General features: G+C 44.6%; 1 protein-coding gene across 2 annotated transcripts; it reads left to right on the top strand.

The window, feature by feature from the left end:
- Positions 1-591: 591 nt before the first annotated feature.
- Positions 592-8,407, top strand: gata2a (GATA binding protein 2a). Of its 2 annotated transcripts, none has more exons than XM_061291732.1 (6): positions 592-746; positions 910-1,297; positions 1,936-2,508; positions 4,398-4,543; positions 6,647-6,772; positions 7,410-8,407. In XM_061291732.1, the coding sequence occupies exons 2-6, from the start codon at positions 1,069-1,071 to the stop codon at positions 7,707-7,709; spliced, it is 1,374 nt and encodes a 457-aa protein (XP_061147716.1). In that variant the 5' UTR covers positions 592-746; positions 910-1,068; the 3' UTR covers positions 7,710-8,407. The 2 variants fall into 2 exon arrangements, with proteins under 2 accessions (XP_061147716.1, XP_061147715.1); XM_061291731.1 differs by having other exon boundaries at positions 4,386-4,543.
- The last annotated feature ends 5,603 nt before the right edge of the window (positions 8,408-14,010 follow it).

Genomic DNA, 14,010 nt, shown 5'->3' with positions numbered 1-14,010 from the left:
ATGCTCTGCTACTAATTAAAGACAATTAGACGCTGCGAACAATGGGCCAGAATGTGGGGTCATAAATCGACTCCTCCTCTTATTGGTTTTAGAGGTGCTAAACATTTGCATAACAGCGGCATACCAAAACAACACGCACAATTATCGCCCGCTTTGTATGACTCATTCAGCAATTGACATGATTAGATTTCTGCAAGTGGGTGTGAAATCTATCAAGATTCCTTTAAGTGGTGCGTTCATTGACGGCTTCAATAAGGTATGGAGTCGAATTTGCGTGGAATTACATTTTCTAAATAATCATTTTAGAGGGATCAGCGGGAGCGGTGTTGAATGTGCGTCTTTAAAGCGCTAAAAAACGATTATCGGCGGCCGATTGCGTCCTCATTGTGAAGCTTGCCGAGAGACTGGAGATATTACGCTGCTGATTGAGAAGTCTTTCATTGGCATCGAGAAGAAAATAAAGAAAGAAGAAAAGGAAGAAAGAAGAAAAAAAAGAAAAAAGAAAGAAGGAAAGAAGGAAAGAAAGAAAGAGGCAGAGAGGAGCCTGGATGCTGCGAGCCAATTGCGGCAGTGAGGCTCGCGATTGGGCCGCAGCACAGAGCCCCGCCCCCGCGTGGCTTGATATGGGAATTTACTGGCGCCAGCCGCATCAGTCCGCGCCACATCTCATTAATGATCCCGAGCGGTGCGCGGATCAGGAGGCTGACAAGTCCAAACTGCAGTCAGCTGATCGAAAACTGCAACAGGTTAGAGAGACGCAAGAGAATTTTGTAGTTTCATTTTCGAAAGGGGAAAACGGCGCTCATTTTCTGTCTTAATCGACAAGCGCGTATTGCATCTTCTGTTGCATCGTTAGCCATCTATTTTTGTGCGCTTTGATTTTTAATAACGTGATTTCTTTTTTTGTAGGTGAAACGTAGTCGAGCTGGAGAAAAAGGAAGACCGCATTGTTTGAGGATTCTTTTTTTTCTGCATTGAATAAACTCGTTCAAGACTTTCACAGTGGACGCAAACAATATTTATCAGGAGGATTAAACTTTCAGTGGACGGCAATCTAGCGTCTCAGCCATGGAGGTCGCAGCGGCAGATCAGTCCCGGTGGATGGCGCACCATCATGCCGTACTCAATGGCCAACACCCGGACTCGCACCATCACGGCCTGAGCCACAATTACATGGAGCCCATGGCGCCTTTGCTGCCCCAAGAAGAAGTAGACATGTTTCTGAATCATTTGGACTCTCAGGGGAACCCCTACTACACCAACTCTCGGGCCAGGGTCACCTACAGCCAAGCGCACGGTAAGATGCGCAACTTCTGGGAATTATAGAGATGCCTGGGGGAATATGGGGAAGAAAATATATTTAGAAAATTTATTTTTAGGGGATGCTATTAAGAGTTGTCTTTTAAAATTTTATTCGGGGAAAAAAACCGAATAATAAATCATGTGTGTAAGCAATTCGGCCCAAAAGTCGGCGGTGACATTTGCGTGTATATTCAGCAATATAAAAGGAATTTCTATGACAGCAGGAGGAAAGGGAAGTGTGTCATTTAACCCCTCTGTGCTGGGGCAGGAGTTTGTGAGGGGGGAGAGAGAGAGAGAGGGGCACTTCCCGGATATAAAATAAAACCCGCAAAATTACTAATAACAATCGTTACTCCGAGAAGTGCACGCGATGTAAAGATACCGGCCCGAAGGGGAGACGCGCTGTGCTTCGAACGCGTAAAAGAGCATTTTGTGGTTTATTCCACTGAGTGTGCGTCTTCTGCATGTCACTATAATTTCGTAGCGGGAGAAATATTCGATTTTCTTTCAATCATTTTGACGCAGGGACATTTCGACTGTTGGCTAATTGTGATCATTCAGAGGGTATTTTAAGATTTCGTTTGGACGCATTTCGTCAAACAACAAATATGAGTAAGCTGTCTGCGATTTCAGCTCGCCTCACTGGGAATCAGGTCTGCCGACCACACCTCATCCACAGCCCTGGCATTCCTTGGCTGGACCCCGGGAAGGCAGCCCTGTCCGCCGCGCACCACCATAACGCATGGGCGGTGGGCCACTTCAGCAAACCCAGCCTGCACCCCACCAGCTCCGGCTATCCTTGTAGCAGCAACACCGGCACTGCTCCGGTGTCTTCGCTCACTCCGGCCACCCACTCCAGCCCGCACCTCTACAGTTTCCCCCCCACCCCGCCGAAAGACGTGTCCCCGGACCCCGGGCCCACATCCCCCACCTCCACGTCGACCCGAATGGACGAGAAGGAGTCCCTCAAGTATCATGTGTCGTTGACGGACGGCATGAAGATGGAGAGCTGCAGCCCTCTGCGCGGCGGCCTGGCGTCCATGAACGGCCAGGGCCCGGCCACGCATCACCCGATTCCCACGTACCCGGCCTACCCTCTGCATACACCCCACGAGTACAGCGGCAGTCTTTTCCACCCCGGCAGCCTGCTTGGCTCGTCGTCCAGCTTCACGACGAAATGCAAAAGCAAAGCCCGGTCGAGCTCAGGTGAGTCTCTTTATTACATTCAGCTCGTTTACACTAATTTTGCGTTTCAGTGCACGGTTAAAATTGTAAAATATATATATATATATATATATATATATAGTGCTTCGAAAAATACCTTTTAAAACGGAATAAAGTCAGATAAAAATACCAAGTATATAATTCAGTGACACACTTTCCCTCGCAGAACCTCGTGCAATTAAAAAAAAAAAAGCTAACCTTTTTCGATGTAAAATTGTTAGAATTTCAAATTAAATATGTACACACAAAACATATAATGGAGTATTCAGTATGCTGATATTTTTTTAATTTGGCAACATGTATCAGCGTTAACAAACGGGATCATGGCACAGGCAAAAACGCAAAATCTCAACAAAAGACATTTCGACAATATTTTATAAAATCGGAATATTGAAAAAACAACAACAATAATAATCAAAATTATTTCTAAGCCTGCACTTGAGAGCTTGATGCGTTTTACAACAATGCGGTCAATTAGTAGGCGCTGTGTAACAAAATGCACGTCTTGAACGTGACACTTGAGCAGATATTTGCTGGTCGTGCTACGAGCTTGTTTTGGTTTGAACGTGCCCTCCATTGCACTTAAAAACCAAGGAGTCACGACGCCCTGGCTCCTGCCATATCCTGTATACCTTCGAGTGAACAAATCACGACCTCCACCCCTCCCCGCAGCCTCCCCATGCTAACAAAGAACAGGCGACAGAGCCCCGCTGTTTGTGTGCTTACAAAAAAAAAAAAAACGCGCAGTCGAGAAAGACCGCAGCAGGGCAGCGGCGTTATCTTCTTTTCTGTATTACACAATCATAACGAACATGCATTTGTTTACTGAACGCTCCAAAATGTTATTTGCAGATCATTTATTTGCACAATGAGCTAAATCAACACACAATAAATGCTTTATACATTTATTGTGTGATCATCTAACTTGTCACTATTTGATTTCTAAAACAAAAAGTGCCCCCTCATTCCCAGGCGATGCTGCCTGCCACTCAGACCATCTGACTGATGTGAGCTTTTATCGGTCAAAAATGTTGTCTTGTGACATTTTAATAGGAGCTCGCTCATAATCGGGAACACATCGGAGGTGGCATTAAAAGGCGCTTATCAGTTAAAGTGGATGTCCAGTGCGGGTAAATGTTGATTGACTGCTGTACAAAATGCCACACTGACATTTCAGCTGTCGACACGTATACCTTACTGTGGCTTCCTGTTGAATTAGCCTAAAAAAAAAAAAAAAACTCCTCCGCCTTTTTTCACAGCTTTCATCTTCTCATTTTTAATTTCAACACTAAATGTTGCGTAAGACGTCAGCGCTTGCTGATGAATATTTCCAGCTCTAATGACCCATCTTAATGGGCTCGCCGGACTTGCGAAAGACTCGAGAAGTAGACGGGGGGAAGCTACAAAAAGGACCGTGGCGCATTTCAAAGGGAACAAGGTTTTTCGCTCCATTGTGGAGCGAAAGGGTGGGACGTTGGGTGTCGCTGGTATTATATTAGTAATAATGAGGTCATACTCTAGGGATAGGGGGGTACTTGAATTAGAAGAACAGTTGAGCAATAGGCCATTTGAAGTCAACTGCTATATGAGAAGGAGAGCAAAGGAGAAAAGCGTGTTTAGCGTCAGGTTTAACCGAAAGACAGGTTCCCCTCCCTGCGTCAGTTTACATCGCTCTCCATGACTAAGTTAATGACACACATATGCAGTGTGATATGAACATGTCACGAGACCCAGGCTGACTTCTGGGTCACTTGGGTCCACTGAGATCACCCTGTCCATCAGCAGTGAACAGCCGCCATTGTGTGGTTGCCCAATTGATACATGTTTAATTATATAAAATTTCTTCTTGTCCCCTCTTGAATTATACGCAGAGGGCCGTGAATGTGTAAACTGCGGTGCCACGTCCACTCCACTGTGGCGGCGGGATGGTACCGGCCACTACCTGTGCAACGCCTGCGGACTGTACCACAAGATGAACGGCCAGAACCGACCGCTCATCAAGCCCAAACGTAGACTGGTGAGTCCCGCTCGCATGTCCGAAGGACCTCAAATATGAGCAAAAAGCAGATGCTGTCGACACAATTGCAGGAAAGTTATATTTTCCCTATCATCTTCCTGGAATTGTTTGTCCCTCTCACCCCCTGATGATCCACCTACATGGCTCTTTACAATACTGCTACTATTGCTATTGTTCCTGCTATCATTATTGCTGCTACTTCTGATACTGTTACTGATAGCGATGCCCATGTTGCTTTCATGAATTAAATGACAGCACGCACATGGCTGTGGAGTTATCACAATGTTGTGGCAAATATAATTTTGAAAAACACAGAAAAGGATTATTGCTGGATTTGAAAAGGCGAATAGTAAATTTAGAAAGTAATCATGTGTAATTAGTAACAAAGCTGGAAAATATGTTGAATTAATAATGAAACAAAAAAATGCCTGCTTTTTAATTTTATTCCTTCCTATGAATTATGATACACTGTAAAAAAGATCCCAACTTGGATTAGTTCGTAATTTAAATCGGAACATCTTTAAAAAATATATTTTTTTTACTATTAAGGCAACATTTTTGACTAGCACAACAAAGCAAGCAAGTTGTTTGCCCCAAACTATTTTCAGAATTGGTTATCCTGTTTATCTTTAAGTTGGGGAGGACAATAAAGGCACAATCGTTAACTGTAAGTAGAATGTAAACTCCATTTTCTTTCTTGTCAAATGCGGGAAAGGCGATTTTCACAACTCAAAATTACCAACGTCAAATATTAATCAAAGTTTGTTGCCTTGAAGTTACGAATTAGCGTGTAGGCTGTGTCCAACTTGATTAAATGAGCTGTACGGCACATTGTTTCCATCAAATTCCCCTCCACCCCCACACACACTGGCATTTTGTGATGACAAAATTCCTTGAGGTAGCCTTCCTAGTCAAAAAGTCCATTCCATTTTCCATTGGGCCGGCTGCAGCTTTTTGCATTTCCAACTCAAGTGTTTGTCAGAGCCGTGTTCAAAGGGGCATCCAGTTGTTTCCTATCCGGATATCTGCCCGGCCCAGATAAGGAAGTCAGGCTCCCGGCTGTTTCCGCTTTCACCCAGCACGCTGCATTCTCTCTGGCCAGACTGACATATACTGTAAAGAGATTATCGCAACACTAGAGGAGCCGCTTACGCGCTCCGAAGAGATGGACCGAGAGGGGCGGGGATTGGAAAATACACGGATTTATGCTCTTCTCGTGTTTATCATTCTGCGCGCACAACCGGGATGTTCGGCTTTTTTAAAATGTTGACTTGATTGTATTATTTTGCATAAGAATGAATCGGAATGTCGTCCGTTGGTACATGGATAGAAATACTCGCACCTGGGTTTGATTTAAGAAGGGGGAAAAAAAGGATGCTTCTCTAACACAGCACCCGCAGGGTTCTTGCATGTAAAGTTAATGTTTCTTATTATGTGTGTAGAATTGATCTGCAATGGACACGGTAGTCCAAAGCCAGGTGGGGGCTGCGGGTTTTGTGTGGCTCGCTTTCCAGCATATTTGCTTATAAGATGCTGAGAATTTTCGACAGTGACAATTTTTTGTACCAATCCTGTCACAATTTTTTTTTGGGGGGGGGGGGGGGTCTTAAAACACCAATTCAAGTTGGAATAACTTTTAAATGACGGACATGGGGGCAACAATTTTAGTTAGCACAACAAAGTAAGCAAGTTGTTTTCTCCAAAACAATTTGCTGGGATGTTTATACTTGTATCTTTAAGTTGTAGGACATAAAAGGCCACAATTAGTTCTGCAACTTCTTATTTCAGACAAATCCTCAAATTTGTTGCCTTGAAATGTTTATTGAACTTTTTTTTGCAGTGATGGGAATGATCTATTATTCACTTTTAATTCTTCTGCTTTTAAAAATAAATCTTGCAAAAATTAGCGCTCTATCTAATTTAAAAGAAACTTTACGAGCCTTCAAAATTAATCATTATATTTCATTAGACTTTCTTTTTTGTAACAACAAAAAAGCCAGGAAGGTTTTTATTTGTGACTAGCCGGAATATTCATTGTACTGCATCGTCAACAAGTGAGTATGTTTGAACTGATGATTGAAGGCATTTTCTTTTTTCCCGCAGTCCGCCGCTCGACGTGCAGGCACCTGCTGCGCTAACTGCCAGACCACCACCACCACCCTGTGGAGGCGCAATGGGAACGGAGACCCAGTGTGCAACGCCTGCGGGCTTTACTTCAAACTGCACAACGTAAGTAGCCCCCCAAAACTCACAGCGCACCGTTCGGGAGGGGAGGGGGGGGATCGTTAACTGGTCAAATGGGCGGACAGCTTGTATCGATTTAGGAGCGGAGAAAGTGTGAGCGTGGAGCAAAGCCAGCTCGCCCTGTCGAGCAGAACCCACTGGCCGTCCTCCTTTTTTTTTTTTATTATTAATCCATCGTTGTTTCAATGGGGGGCGTTCCTCCCCTGAGAGGCTGCGGGGTGGGACCGTCATTCAGTCTAACGGCGTCGGTTACATTGACGAGGATTTGTCTGAGGCTGCTCCTTTCAGATCCAGCCAGGCCCTCATCCTCATGTATTCAAATTGAGCAAGACCACTGTTTGCTTTTGAATTAAACAAAAGCCAAACGCTCCTCCGACTCACCTTCTAATTCAACTATAGTTTATGCAAAACAGCTGCTCATTATTTATAGCATACCGGTTTGAATCAGGCATTTGAGTTAGATGCGCTGAAAGGAAAAGCGAGCCGATTCCTTGAAAAAATACATGGGGGGGTCCAGAAATTGGGAAGTAAGAAAAAAAGCACAATTGAAACGTGGTATTCGTGACGCGTGTGCAGCTTTTTTTGTCCGGGCCGTGTGGCGCTAATGTGCCGTTCCCCGCAGGTCAACAGACCTCTGACGATGAAGAAAGAAGGCATCCAGACGCGTAACCGCAAGATGTCGAGCAAGTCCAAGAGGAACAAGCGATCCGGCGACGGCTTCGAAGAGCTGACCAAGTGCATGCAGGACAAGGCCTCTCCCTTTGGCGCTGGCCCCGGCCTCACAAGCCACATGACCCACATGGGTCACTTAACCCCCTTCAGCCACTCGGGACACATGCTGCCGACACCCACGCCCATTCACCCTTCATTCGGCCCCCCGCACCACACCAACCGCTCGCCGGTTTGGGCAGAGCCCCACTGAACTTTCTCTGTTTGAGCCACCGCGTTGCCACGAACAGTCAAGGCCCACCCTCCTTCACGAGAAGTTACAAACCGAGCAGACTTTTACAGCGGTCGGACCCGAGCGGCGCTCAGTCGGACTTGATAACTGCAGTTTAGTTGGAAAACCACAAGGAGCGGGACTCTGTGAGGAGCTTTGCGTCTTCTCGCTTGTCGTTCTTTCCGCTCACTGTGGTACCCGCCTATCCTCAGTCATCGACGGAGGGCTCCAAAAGTTGCCCCCCCCCCCCCCACCCCTCTCCTTATAGGCGCTCTCTCGACGCTTCAGTGCTGGAAATGAAGGCCTGGCTGGACATGAGCGGCAACATGGCCAAACACACAAAGCTGTGCTCTCGTCACATGCTGGATTGTGCACCAACACACTCCTTTTTAATAATGGCCTTTCATGGGGAATACAAGACAGTAAATAGAGTGTTTATAAATGCTTAATTGCTATTATGGTTGTTATATTTGATGTTATAATTATTGCTACGATAATTTATTTTCACTCTTTAAGCTTTTGTCAAAGACATATTGGAAAGTGTTTTGAGTTTGATTTCATGCTGATGACGCAAAAGGAAAACACTGACTTATAGATAAAAATTCCCCCGAGCTGTACGTTTTTATCATTTTTCCATCTCACAAAAAGTGACAAAAATAAAGTTTAATACTTAAAAGATATATCGCCGCTTATTTAAATGTGGTCTGCCTATTTTTTTTTTTTTAAACCTGCTTTTTCAGCCCAGCTCTCCTTGGAGGGTGACCCCAAGGAACATGTTCTTTTCAATAAGAGAGTACATTTTAATTGCACATCCACTACAGTAGGTGGCAGCCATGCTCTCATTGGCAGAATATAAAGAGACTATTAGATCTAAGATATCATTTTGTTTTTTTGGAAGGGTATGCACAAAACCTCAAATCACATTTGTGTTATTTTAGCGGACTTATTGAGAAGTAACGGTTTGAATAAACTGTTGCCGCTTAGTCATTTGATTTTCAGTGGAGAGTTGGAGGGGCTTGAAATATATTCTCCTTCCTGGGGTAAATAAAATGCGTACATTTTGACGCTTCTAAACCTCAATGAAGGTGATACCACAAGACAACAAGTTGTCTCGACGCAAACCCATCAAAGTGGCTAAACAAAGAGCGAAGAAGGCTTGATTCTTAAAATCCCGAGTGATATTCTATGTATCAAAGGGAAGCCGTGTGACCCCCAAAGCGTGGAAATGGGTTAGTCAGGCTCCTCCTCAATCTATGATGGCGCGTTGTTAAGAGAAGGCGACTTTATGGAACTGGGCCCCAGGCTGGTCCATTAGGCAGACTCCAAAAACATGAGCACATGCTGGAATATGCAAAGCTCAGGCAGTGCACACTATACACTCCAATTTGCGCCGACAAATACTGAGTCATGAGAAAAGTTCAGCGGGAGTCTCTGTGTCTCCCCTTGCTGGCTGCCGGCTTTCTTGGCGAGGGTGATTGGAGTGAGAGGAAGGACAGCGGGTCTTTAGCGGGATGGAGAAGAGGAAGGAAAGGCAATCAGGCGACCTGAGCAAACACGTGGGGGTCTGCTCTGACCGTTTACTCACAGATGTGCACGCAGCTGAGGCTGCCAGGAAGCAGGCGTCGACTGTTTCTCCCTCATCTCATCCTTTTTTCTTTCTCGTTGTTTGTTTTGTTCATGTTTTTCCACTCTCCCTCATTGCTTTCTTTTGTACTTTTGAGTTGGCAACGCTTCTCTGCTTCTCTATTTTTGTTAGTAGCCCCCCACCACCACCCCCTCGCCCCTCCTCTCCCATTTGGAAGATTACAGTCAAATAACGGGCTGAAGAGATTTTGAGCAGAGCCAACCATTAATGAGAGCTCGATTAGGGACAATTAAAGGTCATCGTCATTGAGTTTAGTGTGCCCTCGCACACTCGAGAGACAAAATAACCGATTAAAGAGTCTAAACAAAAAGTTGACCATTACCCCTCAGTGAACTCTCCACCCCACTCACATCTGCTGCAGAGGTTGTTCTGCTGGGGTTTCCCACAGGCTTGATAAGATTCAATTGGACCAAAGTGGCCTTAAAGAGAAAGTATCTTTTTTTTTTCTTGGCTGGACAAAGCTCTGACTAACATCTACATTGCAGTGAAAGGAAATACCAAGTTATCTTGAGATGGAAAAGAGGCAGTAAATGCAGAAGGGGCCCCAGAATGGAACCCTGTGGGACACCATATGACAGTGGGGCAAATTGGATGTCCTCTGAGCAACCAAGGCTCACCAAAGAAAAATAGGACCCAAACCACTCGCTAATGTCCACCTGGTGCCCAACGAGCCACTCACGATTAACATTTTGATGGCATCGCAACGTCAAAAAAATTGGTATGGGTGACCTTTCTTACAAGTTTCAGTATGCATGTGCAATCGCATCTTCACTTTCTCGCCAACTAAATATTTTAATATGACAATTTATGGGAGTGATTCAGCAAGTCTTTCTAGAGCAACAAATAAAAGTGAACAAGACATCCCTTTGCAAACTTACCTCATGAATTATGTGACACAAAAGAGCCATAAAATAGGATGTTACTTATCTGTCCTATCAGCTGCCTTCCACAGCACAGATGAAGTACAAAGATCTCAGATGCATTGGCGGGGTGAGCTTGGCGGCCACCTAGATCAGAGCAAAAGAGGTTTACGACCTCAACCTGGAACTGGACGTTTGGGCTCATTCTGAATCCCAACCTCCCTTTCTACCTCCCACCCATCTCATCCAGTTTGCTCTTAACAAATCCCACTGCCACCACAACTCCTTCCCCAAATGAAATGCTCCATCTCTTTGTGTCCCCCTGAAGAACTCCCACTCATTTCTTGTCTCCCGCTCCCCCAGAGTATTTGTTTTTTCATCAAATTAAATTAGAGGAATCAAAAGGTATCCCAGGCATCCTTTCACTAAGTTGAGTTAGGGAGAGAGGGACGGCGAAGATGAAAGGAAGTGGAGTGCGGTTCAGACGCAGGTCTTTGCGCGTGTGTTGCAATTTGGGGGTTGACCTTTGCCTGGGCCTAACTTAAAAAAACCATCGCTCCTGCCAAAGACCCCTAGAAGGATATTAAAGCAGCAATGGAGGACAGTATCGAGAGAATACAAACAAAAGGCATGTTTTCCTGCCGTTTTGTTTATTGACACTGTGAGAAAGCAGAAGTTCTACTTAAGCTATGACAAAGCACTGACTAAGCTCTTTACTGCCTCAAGCGTAAGAGTCACCAGTCACCGTGAACATACTATAAGAAGAGCGTTTGGATTTCAAGGATGACGAGAAATTCTAAGAAATAATAATGTTATGGTTTCTGGGAGAAGGAAAAATAAAAGTATCAACACCTTCAAATGGAAAGCTTGGGAGCAATTCTCAGATCAGTTCACATAAAATTGACGTGATCGAAAAAATGTCAACAGTAAAAAGTGACGCTCAAAGAGCTGAGAGCAGATAATCGCTGATGACCTCTGTTGACGGGAAACAACCGCATCCTGACCTGCCAGAAGAGCCAATCTCACCACCGATCTCTCCGTACGTCAGAAATGAGTTAGAAAAAGTCAAATGTGTTGAAATTCTTGCATCATTTTTCCTTTCGATGAACAATATGGGCCCTATGACCACGTTTAGAGTAAAACCTGTTTGCTACTTTCAACAGAACAAAGTTGATTACAGGTACAGGCTTAGTATAGCCTATACATTTTCATTTCTGTAGTTTTTATTTGGTTTGGAGTTTTGCTTTTATAAATGTAGCTAGATTTAATTGGTTAGCGCGGGTTAGTTTTTTTGAATTCATTTATTTAAAAATAACATTTATGATCGCCAATAATTAACTGCCTCGCTACTTTGCCCTGACTATTCTTGGCAGACATAATAATGATCCACTTGGCTGTGCTCACCGGGCTCCCACCGCCAACCAAAAATGGTCAGTGTCCAGGCACAATACAGCCTAAAATGAACCATTCAGTCTCCATAATCACGTGAACACAAAGCAATTCAAATTAAGAACATTTGAATTAGCATCAGTCATACGACTGCTTTTCACATTCTTTTCAGTTCACCCATTCTTTACCTGATTACTCAAGTGTGAAATCAACTACAAGCTAGGTAGCTGTCAGTGCAGCATGGCCATGCTTTCTCCCATTTTAAGCCACAAAGGAGGTCAGTCTTCTCTCTGAGGGGACAGCGAGCATTTAGGATGTTCACCTGGGACAGTACAGGTCGTATTCAGGCCTCATTGTGGCATGCTGTAGCCCCGCCCCTGATCGCCTGCTCTCGCGCTCAAATCCATCACTACAGTCTGAAGACAAATGAGCCCATTCAGACTAGAGAGCAAGTACAGTACTAATGTCTTGGAGGGCTCAAGGGAATGGAGTCTGAACTTGCCATCCGCTTACATGCCTGTATAATGTCCTCCACCATTACCAGCACTCCCATCCACCCAAATCACTTTCACTGGCAGGTAACTGGAGAAATGTATGAGTGGCTTCAGGAGAGTTTGGCCTGTTTCCAGGAAAACGAAGAGGAGGACCCTCCCCTGGATGGATCACAACTCGTAGGGAAGAGCGAAGGAGAGAAAGGGAGGACAGTTGCCGCCCACAGAGACCTGCCGGGCCTCGCTTAGGTTGTTCGGCTCTCTATAGTGGGCTAATGATGCTTGTGAGGGATTAAGTGACATGGCCTTTCTTTGGCTCTCCTAAAGTCATTCTCTTTCATAGCATCTCCTGTCAACAAAGCTCGGTTGCATTTAAAGACCAAGGTTACAGCGAAGACAGACATGTTGAAGGGGAGATATGGATGGAAAATCTTTGCAGATGCTTAAATGCCGTAGTCAATTGTGAATCATAGAGGTCATTGCAATGGTAGGATTGACCTTCAAGTACTTGTGTGGTTGGACCAAAGTTTGGTGAATTGGACAGCTTGCAGTTCAAGTGAAAACTAACTTTCTAAGAAAAAAAGGCAAGGACAGCCATTTTGGATTCTTCATTCAAAGTGGGATCTGGAAGGCCTCTGTTGCCTTCCCTTTGCAATTGGTTGGAAAGAGTTTCCGCCACGAGAGAAGCCACAGTGACTCACTACATGGAGTGGCCTCCAGGCTCATTTATATTTCTGCAATGAACTGATGGCCTAAGATAGAATGTTGGTCCCAGGCCTGAACCAACATAAAGCGTACAATGTAACTTGACGTGCATATGAAACCTCCTCCTTGTATGACATCAAGCACCTGTCAGGACGGAGGGCAATTATTATTTTTTTTCTTCCCCCAAACATGTTTCAGAATGCGCGTCCAGTCCAGCAGCCATTACACAAAATTTTCAGAGGCACAAATTATCAGCAGCATCATGTGCATTTACACACGCACACGAAGCCTATCTGTCGATGATCGCTATGAAACGGCATTGTGCTCACTCATTGGCCCAGTGGGATGTTGCAACCCCAGCACCTTACCGGTTCTTATCTCTCCAGAGCAGACTGCGGCCTGATACGAATCTGTCATATTTGTCGGAAAGAAAAGACACCGTGGTGAGAGCAAGATGAGCAAAAAAAAAACAGGCCAGTGACAAACTCACTTGCCTGCGGTTTCTGCATGACGCTGATAATTTGCTAGCTTGTGTCAACGCAATGGTCGAGAGGACTTTGCTTCGGAACGACACGTCCGATCTGACACACTAGCATAGGTGTCAAACTTTAGGTCCGGGGGTCAGATATGGCCCGCCATAAATTGTGCATTGACTTCATCTGTCAATACTAAAATGACAAATGATCTTCACTTTTACAAAAAATAGACATATTGCTAGCAATGTTTATTACCATTCATCTTTTTAAAACATTTGAAAAAAGTTTTGCTCATCTTTGATTTCACAACTTGGCTCTTCGAAGGAAATTATGACTACAATGCGGCCCGTGACATAAATGAGTGCGACACCCCTGCACTTAATGAACAACTTGCTTTTGACTCGCATGTGGACATCATTCTATTCCTGATGATTGGAAGCATGCGCTTATATCTATTCATACCCCAAATATCGGTTCAGAGTTTAAAATGAATGTGATCGAAACAAAGCACAAGGGATAGAAAACCAGACGTTGATCCTTTCTCATCAAAAGAAGGTCAAGTGAGCAAGTACAGTCCCAATCCTCTCTCTGTGCTCCATTTATCATTCCTGACTGCTTCTTAGCTTGCAAGTCCATCATTAATTGGCATCAAACACACATCTAACCACACGACACACACAAAAGTACACATTTGTGTAAGGAAAACATCTAATCCAG

Source organism: Syngnathus typhle, linkage group LG11 (assembly GCF_033458585.1).
Source record: "Syngnathus typhle isolate RoL2023-S1 ecotype Sweden linkage group LG11, RoL_Styp_1.0, whole genome shotgun sequence".
NCBI classification, from domain to species: Eukaryota; Metazoa; Chordata; class Actinopteri; order Syngnathiformes; family Syngnathidae; genus Syngnathus; species Syngnathus typhle.
This window is presented reverse-complemented; position numbering and strand designations above follow the sequence as displayed.